This window comes from Phoenix dactylifera, chromosome 14 (assembly GCF_051530095.1).
Source record: "Phoenix dactylifera cultivar Ajwa chromosome 14, Ajwa_hap1_PhDact_Kaust_v1.1, whole genome shotgun sequence".
NCBI classification, from domain to species: Eukaryota; Viridiplantae; Streptophyta; class Magnoliopsida; order Arecales; family Arecaceae; genus Phoenix; species Phoenix dactylifera.
Window position 1 is genome coordinate 24522801 of NC_143203.1, and position 18754 is coordinate 24541554.

The following is an 18754-nucleotide window of genomic DNA, read 5'->3' on the forward strand; positions in this document are numbered from 1 at the left end:
TAATACTGCTATTACAATTGTAATAGCGGCTCCATTATATATATGTTACCAAGTCTTATTATATCATAATTTGGGTATTAGAACTTTAATAGTGGCTGCGTCATCAGGATGTTATCAAGCCATATTGAACGTACCATGCATCAAAACTTTTTCCTCAGGAACATGAATCCTATATCCATTAGATTTTGCCCACACTCGCAAAGTACAACAGGCATATATTCACAAGTGATGTTATGGAAGCCTCTTGTGCATATAAAAGGCATTCTCCCACAGAGGAAGGTGTAGATTGGTCTCACCAATTAAAATTAGCATGAGAGGTGGTTGATTGTTGAGTTGCCATCCTAAAATTGGTGGATCTAAGCAACTTTTCATGTGCATTTGGCTGAACATTTCTCTATCTCTATATATGTAGCTGCTATTATAGAAATAATATCGTATTTTAAACCCTGTTTTTTTTTAAAAAAAAACTAGTTTTGAGATATTACTTTTTGTTATTATTGCTTCTTAATTTAACATTACCTTATTAGTATTGTTATATTGTGATAACAATTTCATTACAACCTTGCTTGCACTTACATACTCAAAACATGCAAACTCTTCTCATAATTTCCGTTAAAAACAAAAAAAATAACTATTATCATGAGAATGGAATCGCTATGGTTTTGTTATCCGTTAATATTTTTTCAAACATACAAGAACGAAGAAAAGAGGGGAAAAAAACCCATACGTTTTCTTCGTTCCCTCTCTACTTATCCGTTACCTTTCGCCCCCAAACGGCTCCCATTATTTCAGCCAAAAAAAAAAAAACGGCTCCCATAACCGCGTATCCCACGCAACGTTCTTCTCACCGCTAAATCGCCCCGGGTCCGACAAAAGATGAGAGAGAGAGAGAGAGAGAGAGAGAGGGGCGGGCATTTGAAATTTGAAAACACCACTCCCTAACGTAAACATAACGTCTCTTCTGCCCACGTGAATACGTGATATCATCCCCTCCCCCTCCCCTTCTCTCTCTCTCTCTCTCTCTCTCTCTCTCTGTCTCTCTCTCTCTCTCTCTCACTCTGTGGCCATGGCGTCCCTCACTCCGGGGGTCCTCGTGAAGCTCCTACAGTCCATGGATACCGACGCCAAGGTCGTCGGCGAGCACCGATCCGCCGTCCTCCAGGTCATCGGCATCGTGCCCGCCCTCTCCGCGTCCACCGCCGACGACCTCTGGCCCTCCCACGGCTTCTATCTCCAGCTCTCTGACTCCGCTTACTCCACCTATGTCTCCCTCTCCGACGCCGACGCTGACTCCATCCTGTGCAACCGCCCCCAGCTCGGCCAGCTCGTCCACGTCGACCGCCTCCACTTCGCCCACCCGGTCCCCCGCGCCTCCGGCGTCCGCCCCCTCCCCGGGCGCCCCCAACCCTTTCTTGGTTCTCCCGAGCCCCTCGTCGCCCGATCCGATCCCTCCCGCCGCGGCTTCGTCATCCAGCCCGCCTCCCATGCCGACGCCGGCCCTCCTCTTATCCCCTCCTCCTCCTCCTCCCTCAGATCCAACCCTTTTCCCGAGGGTAATACATTCGGTGAAGAAGGAATGGTTTTTGCTTCCAAGGAGAACACGGGCGGCGAGAAGAGAACGGTTTTTGCTGCCAAGGAGAACGTCGTTGGTGCCACCGCCAAGACCGCCGGAGAATCGGCCGCCAAACGACGCTTCTCATCGCCGGCCGGAGCCAAATTAGCGGCAAGGAAGAGCGGCGGCGGCGGTGGGACAGGGGAGCAGAGGGACCCCTCCCCTGCTGTGGGACAGGGAAAGGCGGGTTCGAGGTCATCGTCCCCTGCCTTGGGCGGAGCAGCGAGAGGGGGTTCAAGGTCATCGTCGCCGGTCCCGTCCAAGTGTATCGTGCCGAGCCTGGTGGCAGCGAAGGAGGAGAACAGGAGAGTGGCGAGGGAGCCAGCCATTATAGTGCCATCGAGGTACCGGCAGCCCTCGCCAGTGGCAAGGAAGGCGGCAGTGTCACCCATGGGGAGGAGGGGCTCGATGTCTCCCGGGAGGAGGCTCTCAGCCGGGCTGAAGGCATCGCCAGCTGCTGGAGAGGGTGGTGGGGGTAAGAAGAAGGTGGGGATAGTGGTTGCAGGGATTTCAAAGGTTTCAGATGCGCTGATGGGGTCCGTTAAATCAGTCAGGAAGAGCTGGGATGATTCGGCGGCGAATACTGTGGTGTCTTCGGAGCTAAAGGAGAAGGGAGGGTCGAAGAGTAAAGTAGACAAGGAAGCTATTTTGAGAACCCAGGTAATTGAAATTTCTCTTGTTCTGGTTTGGGATCGGCTCCTTCTGCAAAACAGCTCTATTCATTTCTTCCTCTTACCTGTTTTCCTGGTTCATATTTATTTTTTATTTGCAGTTTGATTTTAATGCATTGCTTTGATCAGACTAGGATGAGAAAATTCATTTTTATTTTTTATATACGTTTCATATCTAATTCGATGTTTACTTACAGAAAAATTGTTGATGAAATCATTTTTGTTCATTGATATGGATTCATTTTTTGAGAGAAGCGGAACAAAATGAGGAAATTTGCGGCTTCTGAAATTAATCTAAATAACATTCATATGGACTCCTAATTCACTAGTCTCTTAATATGACAATCAAATGCAATTACTCTGGTCACCAATTCACAAATCTCTTTAATTTGGCAAATTAGGTAAACATCTGCTAAAATATCCTTGTCAAGAGCGTCAGATGAAGTTAGTGGTTATACTTGGAAGTAAAATAATAAGAATAATGGTACTCTGGAATAAGGATGAGAGATCTGCTATAAAGAAATGACATTTGAAGGGACATTTCAGCATACATAATAATATGTGATCCATGTGTTTGCAGGTTTAATTTTATTTCTGTAAGGTCATTCTAGATTGTTTCTTAGCTGGGTTTGATATGATTGTGTCCAAGTCACTTGAAATGACAATCAAATGCAATTACTTTGGTCACCAATTCACAAATCTCTTTTTTTTCGCGAATCAGGTGAACATCTGCTAAAATATCCTTGTCAAGTGCTTCAGATGAAGTTAGTAGTTATATTTGAAGCAAAATGACAATAATAATACTAATGGTACTCTGGAATAAGGGTGAGAGATCTGCTATAAAGAAATGACATTTGAAGGGGCATTTCAGCATACAAAATATTATGTGATCCTTGTGTTCGCAGGTTTAATTTTATTTCTATAAGGTCATTCTAGATTGTTTCTTAGCTGGGTTTGATATGATTGCGTCCAAGTCACTTGAAATGAGGTAGTTCAGCCCTGGCCACTTCTTCTCTGTACCCCTTGCTTTAGCCAAAGAATTGAAGTTATATCCCCATGACTTCTGAGCTAGAGAAGGATTGGTGTTTATAAGAACATTATTCTTAAATTTACCTAAGTGAGTTCCTCTGATATTACACCATACTACTCAAGGGGTTACGATGGGTGCACAGCAGAAATTTGGAATGGTAATCAAGGCATAATTCAGGTGTGGCAGACATAATAATACCGCTTAGGCAGGTTTTATTTTGAACATTGCAACTGAATGGGAACTGGAAAAAAGTCTAGATAAGTGGATTTTGCTGAATCTCAGTTTTCATGACATTTATCTGCATGTTGAATGTGCCATGCAGTAATATACTAACATAAACTTTCCAGAGTAATATGATTCCTCGAGTTTTTTATTTTTTGCTCATTCTTTCCAGCCTTTTTCACTCATCTTTTTCAACCTTATCCCTTGCAACTTAATCTATATGAATGCTGTGTCCTGCTTGTGCTTCCTGTTATTGCTCGTGCTCAATTTCTGCATGTGTCTTGTTTCTCTGCTAGTGCATCGTTGAAGTTCATGCTTGTGTGAAAAAGATGCTTTATGCCAACTGTATTACTATGATTTTAGGCTGCTATGTCGCGGAGAATCAGTGATGCTACTGGGGCACAATCTAATAATGAGGAATCATCTCCAAACGAAAAGCCTAAACCAATTAAGAGGATTGAATTAACGTCTGAATCAGAGAAGCCAAGCTGTGCCATCCCAAAAATTACAGTTCATGACCGCAAGTGGACCGATGGCAGCATCCCTTTTGATAATGTCTCCGATAACCTTGCAAAGCTTGGAAAGGTATAAAGCTGCTAGCCCCTGGCATATGCTTCCAAGATCTTATGCATATATGTCAAGATTGTTCTTTTTCATCAAATCACCAGCCACATTGTCAATGTGAATTACAAGTTAAAATTTCTGCCTTTCGCAAATGCAGGAGGCTCTTCAAAGGAGGAACATTGCATCCATAGCTGCAGCTGAGGCTCTGGAAGAGGCCTTGGCTGCTGAGTCAATTATCAGGAATCTGAGGTGATTATCCCTCTTTTCTTATGTTGAAAGTGTTTCAACCGTTTCCCTATTAGTATCAACTATCAACAGCTGATTCCATGACATGTTTCCTTTGGCAGTATGTTTTCCGATCTTTGTTCTTCATCAAAGGCCGGTAACCCTCGACCCACAATTGGCCGGTTCCTATCCATATACAATGATGTCCTGAAGTGGAATGCTATTGCTGAAACTCTTGCTGCTACTCGCAAAAGCAATGGACCTAATGACATCACATCCATTCAGCAAAGCAAATCAGCCTCTATCTGGGTCGAAGCAGCGTTAGCCACAGATCTTGAAGTTCTCCATTTGCTAAACAACGGTACTGAATGCCTATCAAAACAAAAGGGTGCGGAAAAACCTATAGTTCCCTCTATGGATCCTCCAAGAATGAGCATGTCTAAGAGGAATCCTCTTGGAAACCCTGCCAGGAGCCACTCAAAGGCTCTGACTAATGCCACAACCAATATGTGGACTAGAGGGTATGGCTTGGATGAAACAGTTGACCTTGCTAAAGCTCTCCTACATGAGATGCAGGTTTGGTTTCTGAAGTTTGTGGAAGAAGCTTTGGATGTTGGCTTCCGTTTGTTTGGGCAGTGTCCAGATGATGGCAAAAAAAATTCTTACAAGGACAATGGTAAAGTTGCAGCAGTTCTATCACAGTTGAAGCAGATCAATGATTGGTTGGATGGAGTGGGGAGGATGCCTGAGGAGGAGATGTTGAAGGAGAAAATTGAGCGCTTGAAACGCAAGATATATGGTTTCGTTATTAGTCATGTGGGGTCTGCGTTTGATGCCTCGGTTTCACTTTCAAAGGCTTAATGACTCTTTATATTTGCGCCAAGCAGTACATAACCTCTTGTTATGATTAAACATGGATGAAAAATCTTGTTAGAGACATGCAACTCTGTTCCATTGTATCTGTGTTTATCTATTCTGATTAGTTGATGAATTACCGTTAATTGTTTTGGAATAAATAGAAAACCTTTTAGGGCAGAATCATTGTGTCTGTGGCTTATAGGCTTCTGTCAAGTTGCACCTGTGTAGAAGTATTTGTGCATAGAAGGAAGGTTCATTTCTTTGGCAAGCAGCAAGACAGGAAAACATCTTTGGATATTTAAGATTCAATAGAAATTCGCAAACGAGAAACAGTAAGTGATCTTTTTTGGAAGATGAGGGAAATGTGTCAGATATAAACTCGAACGACGGACCATCTAATAAGCGTTAGAAGTCTTAACCGATGTTCTTAAAACCGGTGGTCTGTCCAGTCTGGCTCAAAGATTATTTTAAAAATGGTCAAAATTTGGTCAAATCTTGGAGAATCTGATGAGCCGTCAGACCGGCCAGTCCGATCCGGTTTGACATTTTTGTTGAACTCAAAAACTCAAATTTCTTTTTAAGTCGAAACGAAAAAAAAAAAAAAAAAAAAAAAAAAAAAAAAAAAAAAACGGGAAAGCCTAAGCGGCCGCCGGCTTTTTTTTTTTTTTCTCCAGCTAAAACCCCTCTATTCTCTCCTTCTCCCCTTTATTCTCTGGTCTCCGGCGGCCCTCCTTCTCCGATTGTCTTCTCTTCGACGGCCAACAACGACGGAGGTGGCGGATGCAGGTGTAGGCGAGGCCACCGTTGGGGATTCGGTCGACGTCAAAGCTCGGCTCAAGTCTGGCCCCGCAGTCTTCCGGCGTGAGGGCCGGTGGGGGGCCTCCAAGGGAGTTCTCTCTCTCCGCGTGCTCAGAGAGAGAAGTAAGATGTACGGAGGGAAGCCACCAGTCTCACTGATTTCAATAATTTCAGAATAAATTTTGATTTCACAAGAATCTCCAGATTTTGAAAGTAGGATGTAACGTACTAACGGTCATGCGCGCGAAACACCATAATGGTCTTTTAAGCACTCTCAATATATCTGATTTGAGAACTTCCCCGAGTAGCAAAGTGGGGAAAGATTAGTTCCATGAATCTTAAATCCAATTCAAATTTCAAAAAAAGCGACCGTTAGAGCCGCTCTCTCTTGGGAAAAAATTATTGAGGGATCATGGCCACATGGTTTATAACAATAACCTTTTTTTTTTTTTTCTTGGGCCTTCTTTTTAAGCCCACATGCTACTCTCCTGTTTATCTTCAGAAAGAGCTGAAAATTATTTAATGGATCAGATCCAGCGGATCAGTTTAAATCCGCGGGGACGTGGACCATGATTATGAACCCCGGGACCCGATCCATCCCTCCAGAGAGCCCACCCTCTCTCTTGTCCTAGAGGCCAACCGCCGCTTGCAGTCTTGCTTTTCCCTCCTCTGCCTCCATTTCAAAACCCCATCACCTCACTCACTCTATATAAATCTCCGATCTCGATCTAGGGTTTCTATTGTTTCTCTTCTCTCCTCAAGGATTGAATCGAAGGACCGATCGTCTAGGGTTTTGCAGAGCGGAGGCGGAGGATTCGCTTTGGAGAGCGAAGAGAGATGGAGAAGTACGAGAAGCTGGAGAAGGTCGGGGAGGGGACGTACGGGAAGGTGTACAAGGCGAAGGACAAGGCGACGGGGCAACTTGTGGCCCTCAAGAAGACCCGCCTCGAGATGGACGAGGAGGGCATCCCTCCCACCGCCCTCCGCGAGATCTCCCTCCTCCAACTGCTCTCCCAGAGCATCTACATCGTCCGGTTCGAACGCCCTAATTTCTTTATCTCATTTCGATTCAAGATCTTTCTCTTCTCCCTTTCTCTCTCTTTTTTTTTTTAATTCAAATTTGTTTCTTTTCTTTGGATTTTACGTTTTGGTTTCTAGATTGCTGTGTGTGGAACATGCGGTCAAGAGTGGGAAGCCCCTTCTTTACCTAGTGTTTGAGTATCTTGACACCGATCTCAAGAAGTTCATCGATTTCCACCGGAAGGGCCCAAACGCCAGGCCTCTCCCACCGTCCGTTGTTCAGGTGTGTAGTATCTTTTTCTCTTGTGACTTTTGTTTGTCTTGGAGCGGAATTACATGGTAGAGCGATAGGTGTTTTGGTTGGAAACCATAATTGACTGCAGTTTCTGGGAATTTGAGTGGATCTTTGGTTCTTGGTGCGGTTGATAAATTCAGTTTGCTAAATGTAAGGAGTAATTGAGGGATTCATTCAATCTATTTTTAGTGCTTCTCCTGTGATTGTTTTGAGGTGACATCTCTGTTCCCGGTTTGTGAATGGATCATAACCGGCCTTTTGTCCAGATTTTTGGTTTTCAGTCATAACTTGCTATAACTTTTACCAATATGCGGTGAAATTCTTATAGATGATAGCTTTTGAAGGTTACATCTTGCCTTTTGGAGTTCGAGTTAATTTTCATCCATTACAACGATTTCAATGAGCAATTCTTTTTATTCTTTTACCCCCTTATTCTGCAATTCATGCATGCTGGTAAGTTCTTTTTTGGTTTTTTATGCAGAGCTTTTTATATCAGTTGTGCAAAGGAGTTGCCCACTGTCATAGCCATGGCATGCTTCACAGGTTAGATTCTCCTCTTGATTCTGTTTTTAAAAAATCATTTATATGGAAAGGAGCAATTATCTGATATATGATGTTCTGCCATGAAAACAGGGATTTGAAACCTCAAAATCTTTTGGTTGACAGAGAGAAGGGCATTTTGAAGATTGCTGATCTTGGGCTAGGAAGAGCCTTTACGATCCCTCTTAAGAGCTACACCCATGAGGTCTTGCATTATCAGCCTTATCTAATTTTTCTTATCAAGAAATCAACTTCCACCAAGTCTTGAGATTTTTCTGGTTGCATTTGCTGACAATGATGCATTTTGGTTAATTATGCTAGTTGGATTTATGCTGAATTAGAGAGTTTCTTCTCATTTGTAGATTGTCACACTATGGTATAGAGCTCCTGAGGTTTTGCTAGGAACCACCCACTACTCAACTGGAGTTGATATGTGGTCTGTTGGATGTATATTCGGTATGTTAGATAATCATTTTTTTTTGTTACTTCCATCAAATATTATTTTAGTTACTTAATTTCACCTGTTCAAAAATCTGAGGAAAGATAATACCTTTACTGCATCTATTTTTACTACTAAATATTATGCCATGCCACACCCTTAGCATGAAGTTGGACGTGCAATTTAGCTACAACTGAACTGTTATTATTCAAAATGGTAGTTTGCTTTAGTTTTGAAATTGCAAGAGTATGTGTTCTAATCAAAGGTCCATTAAATTGACCTTCTTGTACACTTTATTTTGGTTTGGAAGATGTGAACTTTAAATTATGGATCACAATTGTTCTTGAACTATGCTCCTATCCTTTCCTCTCCCATTTCATTTAAATCCAAATTATGAGCATTAAGCTTAAATGCTTGATCACTTTTTTTCCATTGTCACTCTTGTTGCTACTCTTGGCGTCTGATAACATCATTTTGGCTAGATGAATCTTACTTTCGGGTGAGTCTAAACCACATGAATGGTTTTCTATTCTCAAATTTGGGGATTGCCACGATGCATTTTCACATTTTTTTTTCAAAAAGTGGGATTAATCTTAGCCGTTCATTGTATGGGGTTATTATTAAAAATTTAGGTTAAATTGGTATCCATCTAGTTATTCTCTCAACTCCAAACCACCAGCACCCGACTCATTTGCCGTAATCCTATGCCCCACCAACCTCCCTCACTGACTTCTCCCATCCTACATGTCCTCTATCGACTCCTCCCATCCTACACCCTCCACCGCCCTTGGCTCATTGGCCTTTGACCCTAATCCCTTCTGCTTTTGTTGTGGCCCTAATCTACATCCTTCGAAACATCGGTGGCTTCCTCCCCACCACCTATTAATCGTAGCTTCCCCTCCCTTCCAACACCCTCATCAACAATAGAAACGCCATCCAAGAAAGATGAAATTGTACCAATCAACAAGGAGAGGTTCGCCGCCAATTCTTTGCTCCCTAGGGCTTTTCTTCCGTTCTCGAACTCCGCATTGTTCCCCTGAAAGAGGAGGCTTCTAGGTATATATAGGCCAGGGCTTGAAGGCTAATTTCAATTTAGAGCAATTCTAGCTGAACCTAAATTTGGGACAACAATAGTAGGGCAACTTATGTGGCATGATGACATGTATATCTAGTTGGATTTGTGAAAATTAGAGTTTTTTTTTGAAAAGAAAGAGAGGTTCGGTTGCTTCATCTTCTCCATCTCCATGTTGAGATGGAGGAACCTCATCGCAGATTCATCACCACCCCTCTCCTTAGAAGTGACACCCTGGCCACTTCTAACCACAATCAGGTTATCACAACGTATCATTTAAAACAAGGGACATCCTTATTTTACTCATAAATATCAAATTTAGTTAATATATAATTTGAAACTGTTTCAGAGTTTGCATGCTTTCTACAACTGGCTGTCAACCTAACCTCAACCCTCAACCTTTTTCATTCCAGCTTGCATGGGCATCCATTGCATAAAACCTGAAAAATCAATCTTACGAAAATAGGTCTTCCTTGTTTTATAAAAAATCAAGTTTACAATTCCCTGTTTCAAATAAACTTACAGAGAGACAATCAGACAAACTATTAGATACTTTTAGAGAATGATGGAAGATTGTTGCATGACTTGATTCAGTATGTCCTTCGGAGCTACAACAACTCCAATCTCTTATTCATGTATTTGTTGATGCAGCTGAAATGGTGAGGAGACAAGCACTTTTTCCTGGTGACTCAGAATTGCAGCAATTGCTTCACATCTTCAGGTTTAGTGAAGAAAAACAGAATCTTTTCCCCTTTACATTAATGATAAATCATATTTTCTATTGTGTTTGTGACTTTGTTACTGTGTAATACCAAGTTTTGGAATTAATTGTTTCAGAAATATTAACAACAGTTAGGCTGAATCATAACATTCTATATGTAAATTTGTTGGTCCATGGAATTTATTACCAAAGATTGATTATGTTGGTTTTTAGGCTAGTCATGTTTACACGAGTTGTTTCTTTTTACCTTCCTCTTTTAAGCCTTCCATGTAAAATTTCACTGTTTTTATCCATTCCTCTGGTTTAATGAACTTATATGTTTTAAAGAACAAGATTTTTGAATTTTGGAATATGTCAATCTAGATTTAGTCTATCACTTTTTCTTCAAAATACCCTTGACCTTCTTTCCTAGTGTCTACTTCCTTTTTTTCCATTCTTCTAATGATAAATTTTGCATATTCTCCTCCACCCATTTTGCGAGGGCCCGGTCCATTGACTGGCCGCTCACGATTGGGCTAGTGGGTCGGCCCAAAGTGGCCAGCTCGAGGAAAAGGTGGAGGAGGACTCTGGCTGGGAGTCTCCTTCCTCCGTCATCCGATCACGATCGTCCCAATCGCAATAAAAAACGGGCAATTCAAGGCAAGTCCAACAAGAACTCTTGCCTATTTAAGATTCCTCATCTTCTCCTCCTTAAGATTCATCAAAGAATAGGCTAGGAATCCTTTGGTTTAAGTTTTCTTCTCCGAGCCTCCTCAAATCGTCGCCGAAAAGAAAGGCCGTCGGAAGCTCGTCGGACCAAGGTGAGAGTTCTCCGCTTTCTTTCCTTTCTTTCTCAAGCTTCTAGCCATTATTCTTGGCCTTTTTTGAGCCGGCAATTGTCGGATTTGCATTCAAAACAGGGTACCCCTGTTTCGAATCTCTTTCTCCCATTTTCCGACCACCGCCGCTATCGGCACTCGTCGCTGAAACTCTCAGCCTCTCCCTGCACTGACCTCTAGTTAGAGCCCTAGCCGTTAGTGAGCGAATTGGGACCCAAGATCGACCGAGCCACAACCTCTTGTTCAGCCCTGTTTGTGGGCTAAATCCGATCGGCCACCCGCCGCCATCGGCCGCCACCGCCGCCTACTGCTACTCCGCCGGACCATGACCATGGCAGCCACCAGCCCACCTCCCTTTCTCCCCTATTTACCGAGAAAAAGAAGAAGAAAGAAGAAAAGAAGAGGAGAGAGAATCATCCCTTTCTTTCTCTCTTATTTTCTCTCTCTTCTCTATACTTCCCTCCCTTTAATTTCTCTCTCCTCTCTTTACTTTCTCTCTAGAAGGTCTAAGGAACCCATTATCCGGTCCTATCGACCTGATCTACGAATCTGAGTTGACCCAGTAAATGGCTCTGGTTCCGCCCTGGTGCCCAGGCTGCCTACTGAACCGATTAACCCAACCTTGTTGAATATCCTTTAAACCTTCATTGATGAATCATGTTGGTTAACCTTAGCCCTAATCGAGTCTATGCTCTAGGATTTGTTGATCGAATCGCTCAGGCCTGACCCATCTGGAACTGCCTAATACTGTCACTCGACCAATTATCCTTTTTATTTTAATTCAGATAGAAATTAATTTCGCTTTTAATATTTTTGATAGGATTAACTAAATCGCCTAGTGAAGTTTGACGGCCTAAGACGAAAGAGGTAAGTAAATCTTATACTTCTTACTAGTTTTCGAACTTGAAAGTAGATCTTGCACTCCTTATGATCATGTCTTCCATGCATAAAATATGCGTGTAGAAATATCATGTTTTTCTTAAAATTATGGATCAGCATATGTGTTATAAAAATTATGCTTTATTATGAAAAATAATTTTATGAATGATTTGATGAAAATAGCTTTGTTATGAAATATGAATCTGATAATGCCGTTTAGTATTTTTTTATCTATTTATATGTATATTTTAAGAAAAAAGATATAAGCTTTTTAAAGACTCTCAAATAGTTATGTATGATCCCTTGAATTGAAAAAATCGGCACCTGAAGCTCGCATCCATACAATATTGGCCACGCCAACGGGTATAAAATTGGCATACGAAACATGAATCTATGTCGATTACGAATACGGGCCCTATCACGGGTATAAAGTAACTGTAGCATGAATATCCATGAGCAATGTTTTGAACTTTGATATGCTAAATAGCAAAAGAATAATTTATTTATTTATTTACAAAATGAACTTAGAACTATGTTTATGATATACGAATGATTTATGCATATATGATTTGCTTTATTACTTGTTTTAATATACGGTACTATGAAATACTTATTTTGTAACATCATTTATTTTTCTTAAATGATGCATTGACATGAAAGACTTATGCCTGATCCGATAAGATAGTGAAAGGTTCACTTACTCAACTGTGTTGCTCATCTATCTCTATTTTTTATTTTTCTCTCTCTAAGTGAATAGGATCAGTAGGGATGAAGCTTGGTCCAGGCTTGGAGTTTGCACTAGCAAGCTTGGCAACCTATATAGCAGAGCAGAACTTTAGTTCTTTAGTTGATTATGAATTTGTAGTTAGTAATTTTCTAAATAGTAAAGATTATGGGTTTGGTATTTATGTTTGGATTTAGATGCTCTGAACCAATATTGGTTTTTATTTAATGGATAATAAAATTAGATTTTTATTTATTCTATTATATTTGAGATGGAATTGAAAGCTAAATGTAATGTTGGCTTTGTGTTATCAAGGGCCGTAACATGAAGCCAACATTACATTTAGCTTTCAATTCTATCTCAAATATAATAGAATAAATATAATCCAATTTCATTATCCATTATATAAAAACCAATATTGGTCCAGAACGTCTAAATCCAAACTTAAATACAAAACCCATAATTCGTACTATTTAGAAAAAACTCTAATTACAAATTCATAATCAACTAAAGAACTAAAGTTCTGCTCTGCTATATAGGTCGCCAAGCTTGCTAGCACGAACTCCAAGTCTGGACTATTCTTCGTTCCTATTGATCCTATTTATCTAGAAAGAGAAAAAAAATAGAGATAGATGAGCGACACAGCTCAGTAAGTAAACCTTTCACTATCTTACCAGATCAGGCATAAGTTTTTCATTTCAATGTATTATTTAAGAAAAATAATAGATGTTCCAAAATAAGCATTTTATAGTACCGTATATTAAAACAAGTCATAAAGCAAATCATGCATGCATAAATCATTCGTATTTCATAAACACATTTTCAAGTGTATTTTGCGAATAAATCATTCTTCTGTCATTTAACCATATCAAAGTTTACAACATTGCTTACAGATATTCGTGCTATGATCACTTTATACTTGTGACAGGCCCGTGTTCATAATCGATATAGTTTCATGTTCCGTATGTCAACTTTATACTCGTTGGTTGGGCCAGTGTTTGTATGGATGCTAGCTCCGGATGTCGATTTTTTTAATTCAAGGAATTATATATAGCTATCTGAGAGCCTTTAGAAAGTTTATATCTTTTTCTTAAAACATACATATAAATAGATAAAAAAAATATTAAATGACATTGTCAGATTTATATTTCATAACAAAGCTATTTTCATCAAATCATTCATAAAACTATTTTTCATAATAAAGCACAATTTTTATAACATATATGCTGATCCATAATTTTAAGAAAAACATGATATTTCCACAAGTAGATTTTATGCATGGAAGATATGATCATAAGGAGTGCAAGATCTACTTACAAATTTGAAAATCTAGTAATGAGTATAATATTTACTTTTCTGTTTTGTATTAGACCGTCAAACTTCACTAAGCAATTCAGTTAACCCTATTAAAATTATTAAAAGCGAGATTAATTTCTATTCAAATTAAAATAAATAAGAAAAGAGACAGTTGATCGGGTGACAGTTCCGAGTGGGTCAGGCCTGAGCGATTTGATCAACAAATCATAGGGCATAAACTCGATCAGGGCTAAGGTTAACCAACATGATTCACCAATGAAGGTTTAAAGGATATTCAATAGAGTTGGGATGATCGGTTCAGTAGGTAGTCCGGGCACCAGGGCGGAACCAGAGTCAACTCAGATTCATAGATCAGGTCGACAAGACTGGATACTGGATTTCTTAGATCTTATAGAGAGAGAGGAGAGAGAAATTAGATAGAGAAGAGAGAGGAAATAAGAGGGATGGTTCTCTTTCCTCTTCTTTTCTCGGTGAACATGGAAGAAAGGGAGGTGGATTGGTGGCTGCTGTGGTCATGGTCCGATGGAGTAACAGTAGGTGACGGCGGCCAGCAAAGGGCGGCGGGGGCCGGTCGAATTTAACCCACTAATAGGGCCGAACGAGGGGTCGTGGCTCGGTTGATCTTGGGTCTTGAGGCTCGAAAAAGAATGGTTAAATTAGAGAATTTCTAGCCTATTCTTCAATGGATCTTAAGGAGGAAGATGAGGGATCTTAAATAGGCAAGAATCCTTGTTGGAATTGCCTTGAATCGCCGGTTTTTTCAGCTACGATTGGGACGATCACAATCGGATGAGAAAGGAGACTCTCAGCCGGAGTCCTCCCCCTTTCTCTCACATGTAGCGTGCGTGAGGAATCGGGCTAGCCACTTTGGACTGGCCCAATCATGTGCAGGCCGGTCAATGGACTATGCCCTCACACACTCCCTCACCATATTCACTTTACATTCCTAAATTTTGCTTAATAACATGTACTCTACAATATTTAATATTATATGATAAATGATCATTGATCAAGGTTTTCAACCTTGGTACTAAACCATGTACCAATAACTTATCAATACGAGTTGGGTCGGTTTGGCACACTTTTGTGACAACGCATGGTAGGCTATTGGAGGCGAGACCATCAGTATCATGTGTCAATACAATATTGTGTTGAGCCCAATACCATACTAGTTCCTCATCGGGTCGGTACAATACAACAAGCATCAGTACAAAAAACCTTGATACTAAATATTCATTTCTATCTAACTAAGCCTTTCTTTTAGAGGGCCGAAATCCACTTCTTGGAGGGCTAGAAGCTCTTTTGGATGATGATTCAGGTCCGTGGAATGGAATTTTTAAAAATTAATTTAAAATACTTTTGATTGCCATAATTATTTAAGTTGGTGCCTTTTTATTGTTATATCATGCAACTAAGAATTTTAAGTTTAACCTTGTGATAATGAGGACGATCTACTCCCCCTAATTATTTAGAGATTGATCAACCGTAAGAAGAAAGGAGAGTTGAACAAGAGTCAAAAATTGAAAAATTGTGAGATAGATGTTTTTTATGATCATATTGCGACTCTTCTTATGAGCTGTTGACTTGTTTATTTTGGATATTATGCTTGTAACATGGATGTTGAGAAATGTTGGTAAACATTTATTTTGCTATTATGATATTGGATATATGAGCAATGTATTGCCATTTTGTATCGGAGCGAACAAAGTCAAGCATTTATGTTGTTATTAGAATGAGAAACTACCCAATTTGCTATTATGGTATTCTATATTTACTTGGTAATCATCCATAAAAAATATTTATATTATCTAGTTAAAAATATAAAATATATAAATTAACAATATTTAATAATAACAATTTTTGAATATTGCAACAATATAATATAATATATTATATTATATCATATTAATCTTAATATACTATATAATATTATTAGATTATAATACTATTATCATTTAATAGTATTTTAATATTATATTAAAATAATAATAATATATTATTATATTCTTAATAATACTACTGTAATATAAACTATAAATATAATGTGCTATCTTAATAAATATAAAATTTATTATTTATTATTTTATTTAGATTAAATATCAAAATAAGTAATTTATAAATTAAGAGCGTTTGGTAGGACAAATAGTTAGACAACTTAAAATACTATGCAGCATCCTCTATTGTCGTTTCCTAATACTAAAAGTATATTCTCAGATTGATTATCAAATAGTTGTTAAAGTTCCATCTCACTTTAGAAATGTAGTCACCAAACTTCAAACAACTCTTTATAAAAAGTTGTACATTAAAAGATTTATAGACAAAAACTCTACTACCTACAGAAATGGTAGAGGCCCTAAAAATTTTACCATCTACAACAATCATTTTGTAGCAAAATGCTTTAAACTTCTTTTCTATCTTCATCAATCTCCCATCTGAAAAATTTTATATGTAAGTATTAAAAATAATTATGACCATCTTTACTATTTCATAGAAAAGACTCTTGTTTAATATGAGAGCGTCTAGTAACGGACCTTTTCTTCCCCTGTTATTGGACCGCCCTTTTTTGGCTGGACTCTTCGTGTAGAGAGAGGGCTATCTTTCAATAAAAGAAAAGGCATAATTAAGAAGGGAAATCTCCAATGTACTAACATTGAAAGTAGTCTATATCTCTCAAATCTAATATTATCCAAATTACACTTTCTAAGAGGGTAAGAATTTATATCTTTTATTTGGTGTGCAACTCAATTTGGCTGAATAAGTTTTCTCTCTGTGTCACACATGCATTGCATGTTCCAGACACTAGTAGACTTTAATTTCGTAAGGTGTTAAGTAGAGAATATAGATATTTTCCTTTAACTGATTGTTATAATTTCTATACTTTTTTTCTTGCAATGTGCACTATGTGTGCCTTTGTATAGCTAATAAATTATAAAATGATTGTTGAAACCAAAATATGTAAATGACAGTTGCTATATAAACTCTATTTATCCTTTCCTTTTACCTAAAATCCATCAAGTCACAAACTCACTATTAATTAACCTTAGGTTTTTTACGTTGACTTTCATTATATTGACTTGAATTTAATTAGTCATGTCGGACAGATTTAAGTCATACTTTTGGCGTAATGAAATGGGATGAAGCATCCCACGTTTTTGACTCAATCCCGTACAGAAAGATTAAATTGAATACAATGATATGATGCCAACTAGATTATTTGTTTTTTCAGTTATGCTATGCCAAGGGGCACCTCACACGCTGACCTCTTTATACATGTGGATTTGACAGAGGCAACACTAGCATGTGATTGATATTGACATTTTTCTTGTATATCCATTCTGCTGCTATACTTCTATGATTAACATGATACTTTCTCTGAAAGGATGTTAGGGACTCCAACTGAGGGACAATGGCCTGGAGTTAGCACTCTGCGGGATTGGCACGAATATCCACAGTGGAAGCCCCAGAACTTGGCACGTGCAGTTCCAGGCTTGGAACCTGAAGGCATTGACCTTCTGTCGGTAAATCACATATTCATTTTGAAATTACCTTAAATGGCTTACATTAGAATTCAGATCCTTGAACCAAGGCCCTCCAGGCTGAGATAATATGATGAATTTTCCAAGAGATAAGTTGATTTAGTTGACTGTACTTATAACTGGTTTTTAGTCGAAGTTGATATTGGATGAGCTTCTTTACTGCCATTTTTTGTTCTTTGGTCATGCTGTCATCTTGAAATAGTTTAAATGGCTCGCATTAAATATATATCAGCTGGTTCAGTTGACTCACCAAATGATGAATGCTCCAATTCTGTCCAGGCAGGCTGAATGATGAATTTTCCAAAAGGTCAACTTATTCAGTTGACTATCTTTTTGACGAGTGTTATCTAGATGCTGATATTTAGAGGAGTTTTGTAGCAATGTTAGAGCTTAGAAACCAATCCAACTAGGAAACTTGAGTGCCAGTCCCTGAGAGTCCAGCACATAACAATAAGCCTACACATTTGGATAAAGTATGCCCACCATCAATACTGCTATCTGGGAGCCTTTACTTGCTACAAGGAATTTTAAAGCTTTAAAATGATCAGATAGTCGTGGATGATCTACCCAGTTTACTTTTCCAATTCTTTTGGGACATCTCTTAGTCCAACTGAAACAACACTTGGGGGGAATTTGAAATTGGGAGCACCAGTAAATTGAAATGGTCAAATGATCATTTTAGTCGTACCACTGAAAACTTGTTTGACAATAATAATTCTCTGAAGCGTTGCTGAACATCCTACTGTTGATACTTTATTGTTCTGTACCCCTTGCATAAATGCTTTATTGCTACTCATTTTGGTGATGCATAAACTGCTGATCATTGGGAAGTTTCTTCAAAATTGAATTTGTTGTGTCATGAATCTTGCAGAAAATGCTTCAATATGACCCAGCTAACAGAATATCAGCTAAAGCAGCAATGGAACATCCTTACTTTGATAGCCTTGACAAGTCACAATTCTAGTGCTTTTGCTTCATCGTTCTGGTTTTACTGGGAGCTCTGTCACTCCAAAGCCAGATTCGAACAAAAGAGTGGTTGTTTGGCGTGCACGGCAACAATACTAGTTGCTGCGGTGTGTGACATCCTGATTGATAAATGTATTTTTTTTAGTTGTCATGGCTTTATGTTGTTGTAAGTGTCAGCTCGAGCAATGAAAGTTTGCATGCCATCAATTTAAGATTTCTCTTAGCACTCATCTTTTTATTAGCACTCATCTTTTTATTAGCACATCAAATCCTTGATGCTTTGCAATGTCATTAAAACGCTTGAGTTGGGAACTAGAAAGAAGGTATGTGAAAAAGGTACGAGTGCTTGTATGTTCAAATTCCTAAAATGTTTGTTTGGCGCTGGACACCTCTACTACTTTGTTCTTTTCATGTACCTGTGCATAATTTCTCAGTTAAATATAAAGA

At 39.1% G+C, this 18754-nt stretch overlaps 2 protein-coding genes across 3 annotated transcripts; both read left to right on the forward strand.

Moving 5' to 3' along the window:
* Positions 1-983: 983 nt before the first annotated feature.
* LOC103705912 (serine/arginine repetitive matrix protein, putative (DUF936)) lies at positions 984-5315 on the forward strand. The gene is made up of 4 exons (XM_039132366.3): positions 984-2272; positions 3899-4120; positions 4257-4348; positions 4447-5315. The coding sequence occupies exons 1-4, from the start codon at positions 1067-1069 to the stop codon at positions 5183-5185; spliced, it is 2259 nt and encodes a 752-aa protein (XP_038988294.2). The 5' UTR covers positions 984-1066; the 3' UTR covers positions 5186-5315.
* A 1221-nt stretch (positions 5316-6536) lies between these two features.
* LOC103705913 (cyclin-dependent kinase B1-1-like) lies at positions 6537-18537 on the forward strand. Of its 2 annotated transcripts, none has more exons than XM_008789819.6 (8): positions 6537-7014; positions 7139-7283; positions 7777-7838; positions 7929-8040; positions 8198-8291; positions 9998-10067; positions 17185-17323; positions 18213-18537. In XM_008789819.6, exons 1-8 carry the CDS (start codon positions 6818-6820, stop codon positions 18303-18305), a joined length of 912 nt encoding a protein of 303 aa, XP_008788041.1. In that variant the 5' UTR covers positions 6537-6817; the 3' UTR covers positions 18306-18537. The 2 variants fall into 2 exon arrangements, with proteins under 2 accessions (XP_008788041.1, XP_088566987.1); XM_088710861.2 differs by having other exon boundaries at positions 6666-7014; positions 7962-8040.
* The last annotated feature ends 217 nt before the right edge of the window (positions 18538-18754 follow it).